Below are 16,391 nucleotides of genomic sequence, written 5' to 3' on the forward strand. Positions count from 1 at the left end.
GGAAAGGGGGCCTCCTCAGGACTACTATTACGAGGGACTCTCCTGAGACTCCATTTGCCCCCATTTTCTTACCTGACAGACATGCATAGCCGAGAGAGATGACTGTAGGTTTCGTCACACTCAGAGCTGGAAGCTGAATGCCTTATGGCTGCGCACCTGAAGAAAAATAACCATGTGCATTGGCGAGAAACCGTTCTAAACACCCCAGTGTTGGCAAATGTCTGTGTTGACTCAATGCCACCACACTGTTTTGCTACGCAAATGTGTATATTCCAGGAGTCAATCATACCAGCAAGGATGATATAAGTTTGTCACAAGTTGAGTCTGTACACTGCGTCAAAGCGACAAATCCCAAGACCGCATATGGCCGACCTGACAAGCTGAGTCATATCTGTAGACATGACTGAACTGAAAAGAAAAAATCTCAAAATGTGAAGGCACAGGTGAAATAACGGGGAAATATTTTGCTTACTGAACTGTGTTGTAGGAATTTAATCAATATATTCATTAATGAACAACTTGACCAACAACCCAGATCAGGTAACACACACATGACAAGGGTAACAAGTAAGCAAGTAAATGCAAGTGGTTGCATTTAAATGTATTTTTAAATTTAAATAGTAATTATACCTTTTTTCTGGCAACACATATAAAGAAAACCCTAAACCCATATAATAATATTACATAATTAAAAAAAAATTTGATACAGGCATAAGGCAAAGAGTATAAAGTGTATATCACTTCAACTCATAAGGTTTAGTAATTGTGGTTATACTCTGCATAAAGAATGAAAACTTTTTGTATTACCTTGGTTTTAACCATTCATATAAGATGTGACTGCTTTGGAGAAAAAAATGCAATCAAGGAGACAACCCTACCAAATGCTTGAAACATTTCTACAATGGGAGTTCCTGAAAAATGTGATATTATCATATAGAAAAAGACAATACTGTTATCATCCATATAATTCATTTAAAGCTTTACCATAACTTTAGTATGCTATTGAAGGCCTATACTTCTTTCCGTCAAAGTTATTTCAAATTCAGAAAAGGGACAAAAGAGAGCAGATTGTGTTTTATGTGTTTTTTAATCCAAAGCAAGCAGACAAACGTACGGCAGGTGGTGAACAGACTCAATGACAGAAAAAAAGACAGACATCTCTGTGCTTCCACTAAAAAAATGTGTTGAGAGGGAAGAAAAAAAACAGAAAAAAAAAAAAAAAAAACAGGAACATTGTCACAAACATTCAATGAACATTTTTACAGTGAGAGATTTCTAGGTGCGAAGCGACAGGTAATGTGGATGTGATTTTACAAAGTGAGGTGGACCAAACTGACAAAATTAATACAATCATTTCCCATGATCCCGAGTGAGCTGGGAAGCATCCTGTCGTGTTAACAGAACACTGAAGAGAAACCATCTATCACACCCTCTCTGAATGTGATGACAGCTTGCTGGTGGTATGTCAGATTCTGCACCGGTATGAGGAGCAGCTCTTAAGTACTTTCTACTTCCTTTTAATCCTCCAGGAAGTGTGGAGGCGCTGTTCACACTGGCACTGCACCAGATTAGACTCTGGGCTGCAATTGAGCTGGTGCAACTGGCAGTAACTCTTAACGATCTTTTCAGAAAGACCTCCAGAGCTTGACCAGTCTGTTAGGACCATGTATTCCCTAGAGGGTGCTACTGCTTACGTAAACACACACAAAACACTCCCTATTGTTTCTTGACATCTCTGCAACACATATGCAAACAGAAATCAACACTAACAAAAAGGTCCTAGCAGTACTTCAAGCTGACAAACACATCTGCATAGCATTAACCTGAAATATAATCTGGCAATGTTATAAATTCTGAAGCGTAACATTGGTAAAAGCCTGAACCAAATGGTAGGTAGGGGTTACAAGTTGTTTGCTGCTTTAGCAACACTCAATAAGGCCTATGCTAAAATGTCCGTAAAATCCATGAAAAAATACAGTATCAGTTGGCTCCTACTCTCCTTTGAGCTACATGCAGGAGAAGATGAGCCAGTTTCTGCTCCTAAACATGACTTCCTTCTCTGCCCTAAAACTATGTACCTGAAACAAGCCTAGATTAAGGTAGGAGAGTGGGGCCACAAGTGAGGTGCTCTGTCAGAATGGCACACGGCCCTTGAGTGAGTGCATAGGCCTCTGTTCGACATTCACGAAGACAAACTGAACCTGTCAGACACTCCCAGTCCGAGTCCCCGAAATGAGCGACTATTTCCAGCTAATTCCAACAGTCAGGGACAGAGTCCTTACATTCCACTTGTCAGTTCAAAATACATCTGCTTACTTTGCATGTACGTAAAAGAAACCTTCCCTTGCTTTTATTTTTGGGATTTAGCCATTTGATTTAACATTCACGAGTTAGGGGCTAGAGCTAGAACAGGGCTGTGGGGTGAAAGAACTACTGCTAATGCTAAGGCTTCATGTCCTATTCCAACATTCAAGCCCCTCTGAGTACACAACCTGATATTTGGGAAAGGAGAGGAGAGAGATCTCACCGACTCCCTCTCCTCCCCTTTTCTATAATTCATAATCTCTTCACTGGTGTGAAAACACAGATTAACATCCTCTCTGCTATAGCAGAGTGGTGGTTTGTTAAAATGGTTGAGTAATAAAAACAAACACTCCTACAAAACATTAGAATTTGCCATGAAAAATAAAACACTGAGAAAATCCATGCAATGCGACTCACATGTCGACAAATTATTGCTTCCTTTTTACAACCTGTGTTTGTATGTGCATGCATGCGTGCCCCCTTCAGTGGGCAGCAGACTGTGGATCCGCGATGGCGTTACTGGCTTTCTTCCTCCTTTTCGTTAGCAGCGGATTGGTTGAGTCCTCAATGGTCTTTATCTTGATTTGCTCATAGTCAACCCTCATTGTTGCCAAGGCACTCGTCATTTCCTCCTGAAAAATGAAGAGAAGAAACTCGTTAGTCCACAGCAGGCCTTGGTTGGGTAAAGCAACCCAAATTGGCTATCTTATGTGTTTTTATGTGTTTTATTTAACGAATATCAGGCTGTGGCTAGACAGACAAAACTTGTTTTGCCAGATAAAGTTATTGCTGATTTTAATAAAAAGATAAGATAGCAATACAACAAACAGGAAGTGGAATAGCTAATTTTATTCAAGACACAAAACATGATTAATAAGTCAAGGAAACATCATATGATCTAAGATAAGCAGCATAGCACATAAAATACAATATATAATGCTAAACATGAGGGGATTTTTCTGATGTCATAGGCTTGATACTTCTTCTTATAAAACACATGCAGATCAAGTAATTTTTCTATTCAAAGCATGTTACCACCAGCTACCATACAGATACAACTGTTTGTTCATGGTTTTTTTTCTTTTGCAAGAAAACAGATTAAAAGAGAAGCCAGTGACAAACCTTGACGTCCTCCCACGTGTCCTTCTCCTCCTTTAGCACTCGGCTGGTGTGAAGGGGGGTCTGGGGAACCTCCATCGATTGCTTTAGGGAGACACGCATGAACATATTTAATTCTTACTTCACTGGAGGATGTCAGTCAGAATAAATGAATTGTATAAATGATAAGGGGGCGAATTAGAAAGATACACAATGTGTTATGTGCTTACATTGATCCATGGATGATTCATAAACTCTGTGATGGTCATCCTTTGGGTTGGCTCTGTCTTAAGGAGGGTCCTTATCAGTTGTTTAGCTGCAAACACATTTTATTATTTATATCTTTGAAAAAAAGAGACTTCAATATTTATCAGGCTGGAAAGAAAACCACAGAGAAGTAAATAATAGCACTAAAATGAAATCCAGTTGGTAAATGTACTTGAGTAAGAAAAAGGCAAGCTGAGTGGTCATTTAACTGTAATCCAGTTTTGTGGGGGTTTTTTTGAAAAACATGCCTAAAAATTAAAACAGATTTACAGATCAACGCATTCAGAAAAATACTGGTAGATCATACCTGCATGATGGTAACAAACTAGACAATTGTCATATACTTTTATATACTCATACTGACTGGCCTTAAGTACCAGTATATCCCTTTCTATGAGGCACATATACACTCATGCAGGAAATGCTCATAGTATAGCATTAGGTTAGTAGGTAATATGAATCTGTGATATATTGTCGGAGATAAGTGTGAAAAATATGCATCCCCAGAATGCAGCACACTGTTCCGGTGCTGTATCTCTTTTCATTACAATTAACATATTACTCAGGAAATCAGACTTCACTTTCAGTTGTAGAGAATGTGACAGGTGGGTGATGAATAAGAGGTGAAACACCAGCTACAGTTTCAATTTCTTCAAAGATAAGACCAAAAAGCTCAGCTCATCACATTTAGATGACATATTTAGACAGAGTAGACAGTTTAGACTCTGAGGTTTTTTAATCAAAGACCTATTCCCAGCAAGTGCTCCTCTGTTTTGTCAGCACAGCAACTTGACTCTTGAGTTTTAGAAAAAAGGGCAAGTCTCAACAATTTACCACTTTTAAACACCTTCTGTACCCATATACAGAAATGTAGTATGTACATATCAACGTCTCACTGAATTAATATTATTACACCTACAGTTTACACTATAGCCTCACCTTCTTCTGATACATCAGACCATTCAGGGTTGGGAAACTCATATTGGCCCATCCTGATCCTCCTCTTCATCCCAGGGGAGATGGCTAAACCGTGGTTAGAATAAAAAGGGGGGTACCCACACAACCTGGTGAAGATGTGAGATAGCAATATTAGATATTGCACACAGCAAATAATCATGTGTAATGAGGGGATCAGAGATATCTCAAATGATTGACTTACAGGATATACATAATGACACCCAACGACCACATGTCACATGACTTGTCATATTTTTCTGGGCCCAGAACCTCTGGAGCTGCAGAGAGAACGAAAGGAATAAAGAAGGGAGAGAAGAGGAAACAAATGTGTTGTAACCATTGATATAAGCAAAAAGTGGGAAGAATGTGCTGGTACACACAGAAACAGATCCTTACCAACATAGTAGGGTGTGTAGCAGGGGGTAGCTAAAGAGTTGTGTGAGGTGGTCTCCTTGGCAAAGCCAAAGTCTGTGAGTTTGAGCAGGGCATTCGGCCTTTTCGAGGAATACAGTAAATTCTCTGGCTGCAGGGAGGATGACGTTAGTTAGAGCATCCATAAAACTCCCCTTTCAAATAGTTTCCATTTTTCGATAAAGAGCAGGGAATTTTTTTTTTCCAACATGTGTGATAATACAGAATTACAAACCTTGACATCTCTGTGTGCAATGTTGACTGCATGGAGGAATTGGATGGCCTCTCCTATGCTTTTCATGATGTCAGATGCCTCTGAAGTAAAGACGACAAAAAGATCTTTTAACAGACATGACAACTCTTTGATAAATGTCGGCTGGATCAGTGCGCTATTTAATCACATGATAAAATACAGCAGTAGTGTAAGAAATGCTGTAATTGCTTTAAATCTTGTTACCTCTCTCTGTGAAGGCCTGGTCTCCTCTGTCCTGAATTCGACTAAAAAGCTCACCACCATCCATGCTGCAACATAATAAAAAATAGAAAAGAAAACACACAAATGTCAGGATATGGCTCGATACACTTCTGATGTACTCACTACTCATGCTCGGTTCAACTTACTCTCTTTTTGATATGATTTTGAAAGTTCAGTGCACGTGAAACCAAAGGGCCTCAACAGGCAAACCATGGATCAACAATCAAGCCGACGAGCACCTCCTTTCATTGACCTGTGACTGAATCATGTCTGGACTACAAGCGAGGCCGTCATGTGTGGATGCTCTACAGAAACCAGGTCAGCTTGACACATTCATAATGGTGTGATGGAAACATTTAATGTGCCCTGTGGAGTTTTCTTGTAAACAAAGAAAACTTATTTCCATTCAGTGTTACTCACCAAAGCTCTGTCTATCCTCAAGATCTAACAAACCTGTCAAATCCATTTCTTTACTCATTTTTATTTAAAGTTTGAATGCTGCATTGTTTACATTCATGTTTACTAGCCTACAGTCTTCTTCTTCCCTGCCTTTGTTAATACATACAGAAAATTACAGAAACCAGTAGACTAGTGGAATGGTGTGAAACTATTGGCAGTACTGGGAGTAAAACTCCACTGGGTGCCTTTAACTCAGAGCAGTGAACCAAAATTTGAAGAAAAAATAACTGCATTTCATAGTACAAGATCTAGCCCAATTGTGTTTATGCTGTGCGAAACATATCATGCCCTGCCAGTTGTTTCGGATGCAGTTTTTTTATTTGGGTTGCTGGTGGAGGTGAGCTGTGGTCTGTTGGTTGACCACCACATATCATTGTGTGAAACCAAGTGAATGACTTTTTCTTTATACCACAGACGTATGAAAAAAAAAGAAAAAAAAGGAAGAAATCACTGTCATATAGAGATCTGAAGTCAAACCAGACTAATGTCATTAAAAATCCCATAACATTTGTAATTGCTAATAACTAAAAGTCCAGCCATTAAAACAGAATCTTTCTCAACAGTATGCTGTGTGGCTTTTTCATATGTTTAGATAAGGACAGGAGTTTTCTGAACAAGACTGGGTCAAAACCTAATATATGTCTGGATTGTGTTACAGGGATAATCAGTGGTAGTGTCTATAATGTGAATTCCTGGATATTCAATGTTCATCTGCAATTTTCTGTAGTGGTTCCAGTAATATTTCCTGGTAAAGTGTACTGACCATGTACCATGACATGGTTAAGCTATGTCTGAGTCAAAAAAGGGGGTATAAATCCGTTTCTCTCTGCAGATGTCTCTTGTTTTTCACTCTGTATCAAGGGTTTTGTCAGAGTGAGGGTTATTTGTAGTGCTTTAACTGTGCGCCTACGCTCATGCCTCTATGCCCCTTTTTTCTGCCTCATTCCAGATCAATGATCACAAAGCCTGTGGTGGAAACTGCAAATGAAAGTTTTGACAGCATTTTAGGTACAAAGTCAGGAAGCTTATCTCCACCTGGTTACTGCAGTTACAGTCAAATCAAGTGCACCTGCAGAGCAGGCACCCCACAGTAAACTGATATAACAGCCTACATGAGTCTCATGTTTTAATACTGTTGTTCATCGTTTGGGATGTGAAAATGTCAGAGGAATAAAAAGCTTGCGTCCTAGTATTAGTTCAGTTAATAAATCCAAACGCACCAAGGAGCATCTCTCCTGCTGGTTGCTGACAGCGCTGCCAGCCGGAGTCGTTCACACTGGATGGTAGAGGAGGAGATGGTAGAGATGCTGGTACACGTGTGTTTAACTGGGAGTATATCCGGCTTCACTACATTTAACATGGGAGCTGAAAGCATCAGAGCTCGGAGCAGGAAACAGTCACTCTGCATTGCGCTGCTGTCCTCTGCTTACATCGTCTCATGCAAAATGAATTTGAAAGAGCAACGGCCAATTGGGAAACTCCAACACTCAGCCGGCTGACCAATAGTGAAACTTCATCACTCACTCAGTCACGGACAACTGCATTATAGGGCTGGTCCATGGCTGATCCAGCCAAGAACAAATTCATATTGTTGTTTATTCAATATTTATGTTTTTAGCTGTCTTTAAAGAACATCACTATCCATTAAGTCCTAGATGTTTGCGGGCTAAACGTCAGCAAGTGGAGGGGTTGTGCCTAGTTCAGACATGTCTATAATAACAGCCAGACAGGGACAAGTCAAGGCTGTACAAGTCTTTACTTGGCAGAGATTACAACTAGAAAGTTGAAAAATGACTTTAAAAGGAAGCATTGGGGAGTTTTATGGATAAGGACAAAACCAAGTTACAACGACGTAAGTACCTCTGCTGCCGTGCTTGTATTTCTTTTAATGGGGGCTGTAGTTTTTTTATGTGCAAAACGAAAACATTGTTTAACTTTAATAAAATAAAAATTTAGATTTCTGATAGCAACTGTTGTACTGGATGCAGAATGGTCATAGAATATGGAAAGTAAGCCCAAGGAACACGCTTCTTTTTTCAGAAAGGCAAATGAAAGAAATGCTAAATAAAAGATTGTAATCAGTTATAAAGCTAGTGGTACAGAGGCTAACCAGACCTAATGACTCTCTATAGTAATATAACTAATTATGTCAGTTTATTCACTATAATTTTGTTGGAGATACAAAAGAAGCCATTACTGTCAAAATCATGTCAGTTTTAAAGGTGTTTAATGAAAATATTTACCTTGGTGTAAAACAGACTGATTCATATCTATTTTCCCAAAAACATTACTAAAAACAACAGTTATGGTTTAATAAAAGTATGTTTGTACTGATCGGGTGTTTTGGACTGTTCAAATCAAATGGCATATTTAAGTCTTGAAAAAATCCTCTGTAAAGCCATTTCAAAAAAAGGAAAATGCATAAATATCTATATTGTCAGAGGACTTGAAATACATGTTATAGTTTGAAGTCATATTGCTAAGTTTAATACAATTTTTACTCTACTGAGTTAGGAATGAAGACAGAAGTTGTCTCTGTGCACTCGTGTTCAATGCAAGTATCTATTAAGTGGAAAAAAAAGTTTTGCATTTGCATGGGACCTGCTGAGCTGCAGAGCCGCCGTCTCCTCTGATTTCAGTTCTCTTATATGTTTGTGACCACAGTGATGTTCACTAAAGTGCAGATCTAGGAGTCATGGACTTAAGCACGCAAACGTGCACCGAGGTCTTGAGCAGGTTTCATGCCTGTTCATTTTTTGCTGTATCCTGCTGTATGAAAAAAATACTACAAGGACATGTATTTTTATAATAATTACATTTCATAGAATATTCCTACAAAAACTCCCATGTACTCCTACAGGAAAAACACTGGGCTACTGACAAGATGAAGGGTCAGTAGATGATGGGGGACAAGAGAAAGCAGTAGAGTAAAGGGTAAATACTTCTTCTGCTGAGAGATTTGAACAGCAGGGCCCAATATTGTAATACTAGGATCATCACCCACAATTTACTGATGCACTAAAATACTTCTGCACCTCTAAACAATACTAAGATAGCAAGTTGCAGGCAAGTTCATTGGTATAAGTCCTGTCAAATGTTAAGTTAATGTTTATTAACCTGAATTAAATTAAGCATGAGAAAATCCGTCTAAACTTGATCATAAGTTTCATTTAATCTTTTTGCTCAGTATGACTGTGTAAGTTTCAGGTCCAATCATCAATACCAATTTTGTGTGTATGTGTGTTTGTGTGTGACTGCAAGTGCATGACAGCACAGGCCGATGCTTCAGGCATGCATATGTTAAGGGGAGAGCAGGACCTGCAGTGGTAGAGCTGTGGGACAGCCCTGTTAAACCACAGCATGCTTCAAACTTCTCAAAACCATTCATTCACATTCAGAATTTGCTTACTGAGAAACGGACAGCAGCTTGATCCATGGTAATTTTTATATTAAAATCATCACAATGTGTGGTGAGGCCATCCCTCATGATTCTGAGAACAGCTTTGCACGTTTGTATGACGGTTTATTTTATGTGGTCAAAAGGTAGAGCCAAACTCTCAGCCACTCCCTTTACATCTCTGTGTTTCTGAAGTGTGGTGGTGAAGTGTCAATTCTCACCATTAAAGATACTACTGATTTTGACAAGCGTGGAAGCTCAAAATTCACATCAACTACACCATCACAGCAGAAATACTTCAACACCCTTACACATTTCTTAGTCTACATCCTTTCGCATCTCGTATACAGTGTACACGAGACGTACTCGCTGGAGACATAACCACTGAGAAAACCCCCAAATATACTTTACCATAATTTGGTAAAGCGTTTTGCAGACTAAGGAAGGTTTCCATTTTGCCATAACTGCCTTTGATGTGACATAGGTTTATAACTATACAAATGTTTCTCTTTAAGAGCAGTCATTGAGCTTTTTAAAAAGTTTAAGGCAATCATTGGTCAGATAATAACTGTAGTTTGCTGAATCTGCATCTGACACCACACAGTTCAGGCCCAGGTATTGTGAAAACCCTAATATAAGTCAATTAACAACATACTAACAAGGCCTTTTTTAATTTCAGGGTGAGCAATGTGACATTGAAACATCTTTGTGGGTCAGAGGAAGCTCACAGAGACTGACTGGGCTGAAGGGCATAAAGACAGTAAAGGACAAGACATTCGTGCACCCTCAAGGCCTTCAAATTTGTCTCCCTTTACTGATATACTGATCCTGTGAAGTGTGCCCTGTTTAAGCTGTATTTTACTACTGTGTTAAGAGGTTACATGCATGCAGCTGCCATGACTTCGTTGTAACTGACATGTTCCTCCTCAAATCAAATGGCATATTTAAGTCTTGAAAAAATCCTCTGTAAAGCCATTTCAAAAAAAGGAAAATGCATAAATATCTATATTGTCAAAGGACTTGAAATACATGTTATAGTTCGAAGTCATATTGCTAAGGTTAATACAATTTTTACTCTACTGAGTTGGGAATGAAGACAGAAGTTGTCTCTGTGCACTCATGTGTTCAATGCAAGTATCTATTATGGGGAAATAAAAGCTTTGCATTTGCATGGGACCTGCTGTGCTGCCATGACTACTTCCTAACTGACATGTTCCTCCTTAAAAATGTAACTACATGTTGGGGCTACAGTGGTTTTGTAGTCACCACGTGGAGACCCCAATAATGCAAACAGAGTAATAATTCAATCTACACTGTAGCTATTTGGGTATTTGTGGTGGGACTGCAATAAAACCCTTGGGTTAGGGCTTGGCGATATGACCAAAATCTCATATCCCAATGACGACACCTATCCTGATATAGCATATTTTCATTCAATGAATAAATAGTTGGTCCATAAGAAATGTATTAATGTAATCCACACAAAAGAGGGATAGCCTCCAAATGACAAAAAATAATGCAGTAAAGAGTGTCTGATTTGTGTCACAACAAATAAACAATAGATCATAATATGAAACGATTTTGTCAATTCTCATGAAAAGACCAAACCCAGCTTATGAGTTAGTCCATCTCTCACTCTCCAACTTTTCAGACCCGTCTGTGACTCTCAGCCCCAAACCCATTTGTTCCTGATGAAGATGTTAATCTTGAAAAAAAAGGTGACAAATATACAACTTCCTTAAAAAAAAAAAAAAAAAGCCTGAACAACTTCATCTTCGAATGAGAAGAAGATTGGTCAGAGGTCAGATCAACAGCTCAGAATTTCCTTAATTATCACAAGTACTTAACATAGTGACCCTTTGCACAACATGGGAAACCACTTTAAACAGCAGAATATGGGTCAACACAGTGACTCAATTTTAGCAGTGTCAAGAGGAAGGCACACTGAACAGCTGAATCTCCTTGTTTCTGTGTCTTCTAGTGTGATATTCTAGGAAATGTTAGTTTCATCAGAAGAACCACTTTTCTTTATTCTCATTTCATGTTGAGCACAATTTCTCTCAAGCACGAGGAAATTAGTCATCAGCTGCAGGATTTGTGCATGTGAATGTGGGCAGACAAGTCCATTACTTCAGCACTACAACGGTAACCACAGACCTAATGAGTGCACGTGTATGTGAAGACAAAGGGGGGGTTCGTGGTTTTAAGTGCTGCAAGATGGAAATCCTACAGGTGAGGAAAGAGTGCTAAGCTCATTTAGAAGAAATGGGTCATTTTCAACTAACCACAGATTTACAGTAAGGAAGCTGGCTGAAATGTGCTTTAAACAATGCAGAACATGAGATGCTCAACACCTGTTCAACAAGCATTTACAAGCAGAAAAGCAATATTTTCAACTGCTTTGTCCATAGTCTTCCAGTATCTTTCACACAACCGCAGCATGCTGGTTAGGCTAACAGGAAACAGGAAACTGCTTATATTGTATATTACATTGTGGTGTGCAAATTCTGGTAAACTACCAGTTTACCACCACTCTACCAATGGTACCTTCTGGCTAAACTCCATTCAGTATTTTGATGTCAGGGATATTAGTTATTTTATTGACATTTGAGATTTGTTTCCAGTGAGATATTACTAAGTTTATATCGACTTTCTGAGGAACAATATTTACTTATGTGTTAAGTATTAATAAATTCAAACCCTTTCCTGACATTTTTATCTTTTTAAACTAATATTTTTTTTTTTTTAAAAAAAAGCAATTTTTTAGTTATGAAAAAGAATCAATGAGAGTATCGATAAGAGTAGTAGTATCAATAAAATACCAACGATACCCATCCCTACTCATCACTTCACCTTTGCTCAGAGTAATGGAGGCTTTCTCAGAACCTGCCCTCCAAAGTCTGGGAACTGTAGACAGCAATAAGACATGAAAATTCAACCAACACCCATAATATTTGATTGAATGTGCGGCTTTGCAAAACAAGCAAACTATTCCATATGAAACACATGAAAACAATGCCTGTATTTGTGTCAACTACACCGTCATATTATGTCACGCAATGTGATTGGGTAGTGTTACTAATGTCGCCATGGAGATTGTAGTTTTTTCTGAACATTCTTATCAATATTTTGGTCCATAACTTTAGATAACTTGTAACATCCTTATTTAATTTGTCCCGGTTGAGATGATATAATGTAACTAAACAAGCCGGCTGGAGTATAGCGTCTGGTTACCATGGAGATGACTGAAACATTTTGCCGAAGCATAAATTGAAAACGTCATGTGACCCTTTAATTTCTGTTGAGTAACACTTATCAAAAGTGTTGAGGGACCTATCATAAATCGGCCTTTAATTAGTTTGTGTGTTTGTGTCACTGAGACTGGGCACTCACCACTCCATGACAATAAGCAGACACTTCCTGCCCTGATAGAGGTTCTCATAGACATCAATGATGCGCACAATGTTGGCACATGGTGACGCCCTCCAGTGGAGTTCCACTTCTCTACGGGCTTTGGCACAATCCTGCAGCATCTAGATGGTGGGATGTAAACAGAGAAGGAGGCTGATTAACATTAAAAACAAACAGATATTTACAGTATACTACAAGTTACCATTACTGTTTAATTGTTCTTTTCCTTCATATAATAATTAATGGGCAATGTGATAAAACTGGACTACATTTAATCAATCACCTATCTCATGGTGGGATCAAGCAGGTGAGACCTGAAATGATTTCCTGTGCTGGATTTACAGGAAAACAATTACAGACCAACTGTATGACACTACTGAATTCACAATAGTAAACAAAGTGCAGTGCTGCCATCAGCTGGCAGAAGGCTGAAAAGATGATGTAGTTACTCCAATCCACTTTTGTGAGATTGTGGCACCCTCTTTCTGTGACAGTTGGTGAATGCACCATTTAACACCTGTAATTTAAATGATTTTGTATCATGATGTACTCATTTGCTGATACTTTATTAATCTCCAACAGCAAAATGATACTCTTACCACCATACAAGAGGAAATCAAATTAGCTGGTCAGATGCGGAGAGAGGTTTCTGGAACCTTTAGAAATTCAGCATACTGCCCAAGGACACTTAGGAACCCTGGTCTTATGGTGCCTGGCATGACTCATCCTTTATGGCCAAGAATGATTAAATTCAATATTACACTGCCTGCATTGCTAAATTTAAACTGGCAATTTCATGTGGGTATATTGTTTTTCACCCCCAAAACCCAGTGTTCAAATGTTCATCACCATGGTGGAGAATAAGCACACAATGAAATGCTTGATCATATGTTAAATGTGATTTCACAGTATGCACTGTTAATTCCTTTGTTCAAAGTAATAGGCATGGTAATTGAATATACACATACAAATAAAACTATGATATCCAATAATGCTCTGTAAGGAAAAGCGGTCAGTAAATTGCAAAGTATGAGCTTTTAAAATTGGGTGCCCCTGTTTAGCAAGCAGAAGAACTTGATCTGAACTGGACAGGGTCATGTATTATAACCTTGCTAGTTGTAAATAATACAGCAAATGCCATGGAGATAGATTGTCACAGGAACCTAGCTGACTCCCTTTCAGTAGTCAAAGAGTTGCTTGGTCAAATATAGGCCTGAACTCCTGAACTATGAGCTCCAGCCTGTCTCAAAGAGTAAATATAAGATAAACATCTTTAACTTCACCACATAGGAGAAAGTATTGATTACACTGCTATCTCTTAAAAACAAGATTTCAGTGAGAATTTATTTGAATTTAGGAACAAAAACGCAAATATAATGCATACTCCAACTAATTTTACATCGACAGCACTGACACCATAGTTTTTTGTGAGCACAATCTTCCTTTTTGTGTTATTTATTTGACCGGCAAAGTTGAGGCCCCACTTTTTAGTTTTCCATTCCCAAAGAAGATCTCAGTACACAAATAATTAAATAAATCTGCCACCAGGTGTAAAGAAACTACACTGCTGTGTTGCTTTCAACTACACAGCAGTCGTATTTCAGTTGTACATCTGCTCAAAGTTAAGAAGTAGTGACATATTAAATGTGGAATAACTGTGCTGGGTTTAATTATATGATATACTATACAACACAACAAGTAAAATCCTATGAAAATCCTTGTTAGTCAATGAAAAGAATTCAGTCTTGTAGCTTTGACAATAAGCCATCGTCTTTCCATCTCGTTGTGTATTACATTCCAACCCTTCCCACGGACACAACACAACAGTGGGATTGGTTCCAGCGGGCAACGTATCTATTCTGCTGTCTGGTTGCAGAAAGGACATTTATATGCACATTTATATACACAGCTGACAGCACAGTGAGAGGACAGGCAAAGCTACTTTCATAAATAGTCAAACATTCAAAGGTTTAACCTGACTTATTATGATTTCTAGAGGCTACTTTGTGTCAGATGTGTTAGATGGAATTATTCTGAATGCAAGGACCCATTGCTACATATAATGATCTCTCCTTTCATGAGACTTCCTCTGTCAGAAGTCTTTGCCATGCATACGTGTGACAGAGAAACCTGGTTTGTAATCATTTAAAAAGATGATTACAAACCAGGTTTCTCATACAACTGGTCGACTGTAACTCTGTTGTGAATGTAACGCACTGAGGCCATATTCAGTCCTAGTAACGTCTCTGTACTCCCTCATGGCAGAGTTTACAGCTCTGATCGGTCTGATCTCCAGCTGTGATTGGCCATCACGGTGTTCAGCCACAGTGATGTTGGGTTATGTTTCTCCAAAAGTTGACTCTGGCTCAACTTTCCGGCCGCAGTCCGGTGCGGCACCGCTGCAGCCAAAACACCCGCAGAAGAAACGCACTACCCCCATTCCAATGAATGGGAGAACTGGCATTTTCGCCGCACCCCCTGATTTGATTTGGTCTGAATACTGCCTAAGTGTTCTTGTTGGGTTCCCCCATCTGACTCTATCTGTGATCAGATTAGGTTCTATTACTCAGTTCAACCAGGAAACACTTCAACTTGCTAAGTGCTTGAACTCAAACCCATCTTTAGCTGAAACGACCCATTTAAACCTTAAACCTCAAATTCTCTGTTCTCCTTTACTCCATGCGTTTGTGCATGGAGTAAAGGAGATGAGGCCATCCTGTTATTACATAGCTGTATAAGTTTAATCAAAACATAAATTAAAACTGGTGAAATAGTTGTGCCTGTTAAAGTCAGCCCAAAGAGATGTAGAGTAAACTAATAGACTTGCATATAAATTAAATTACAGCAAGTCATTGAAAAACATTTTCAGCAATGATTAAAGCAGTGCATTATCACTACTGCTTGGTTCAAAATAGACATACCTGTGCTATGACTGCTTTTAAAGCCAAATTGATAATCATTTGTGAAGGTAAACAACGGTAACATGTCTATCAGAATTCTTTCAAACACCTTGGTAAGGATACTGGCGAGGGCTATATAGGCTTATTGATCGCTACAATTAATTTGAGCAGTTTTATCTTTCATGATAAAAATCAACAGCACTGTATTCTTATAGCTTCAGACACTTCTTTACATCCTCAGTGCAGCCAGCATCAGAAGTCAAATTTTTACAGAAAAAAAAAAAACTTGTATTGTATACTTCTTGTATACTTTTACAATAAAATTAGATTTTCACTCAAATGACATTAGCTACTATGTGTTTTTTGTTCTTGTTCTGATGTTATAACATTACAAACATTGTTTGCAAGGCCACTGAATCAGCCTTCACAGTATTAAGAAGCAGAGAAGCTTTTTAAGTTCAAAACACCCATGCCTCATTTTTCCAGCCTCAAACCACAACAAAAAACCCCTTTCACATCAGTGTGGAGACCACTGAAGGGTTGTTTCATTGTTTCTCCATGTCACTCGGGCATACCAGCTATTTGCATGCTTTACCACTTTGACAACATTTGGCTTAAAAAGTTCACAGCAGGCGTCAATTTACTATCTCACTGTGCTGTACAAGTGTTGCATAAACTACCAAATCTTGATAGTCAGCTAATTAACGGCAGT

The 16,391-nt window shown here is 38.6% G+C and overlaps 1 protein-coding gene across 1 annotated transcript in view; it reads right to left on the reverse strand.

Annotated features, from left to right (window-relative positions):
• Nucleotides 1-1,068: 1,068 nt before the first annotated feature.
• mapkapk2a (MAPK activated protein kinase 2a) overlaps nt 1,069-16,391 on the reverse strand; it is a 32,389-nt gene continuing 17,066 nt past the window's right edge. The window contains exons 2-10 of the mRNA XM_044348465.1: nt 12,762-12,901; nt 5,495-5,559; nt 5,273-5,352; nt 5,023-5,149; nt 4,829-4,904; nt 4,609-4,733; nt 3,633-3,718; nt 3,427-3,507; nt 1,069-2,936 (exon numbers count right to left, since the gene is read on the reverse strand). Of these exons, the coding sequence (XP_044204400.1) occupies nt 2,787-2,936; nt 3,427-3,507; nt 3,633-3,718; nt 4,609-4,733; nt 4,829-4,904; nt 5,023-5,149; nt 5,273-5,352; nt 5,495-5,559; nt 12,762-12,901 (930 nt within the window). The 3' untranslated portion in view covers nt 1,069-2,786. The remainder of the gene's footprint in view (nt 2,937-3,426; nt 3,508-3,632; nt 3,719-4,608; nt 4,734-4,828; nt 4,905-5,022; nt 5,150-5,272; nt 5,353-5,494; nt 5,560-12,761; nt 12,902-16,391) is intronic.

This window comes from Thunnus albacares, chromosome 4, assembly GCF_914725855.1.
Source record: "Thunnus albacares chromosome 4, fThuAlb1.1, whole genome shotgun sequence".
NCBI lineage: Eukaryota > Metazoa > Chordata > Actinopteri > Scombriformes > Scombridae > Thunnus > Thunnus albacares.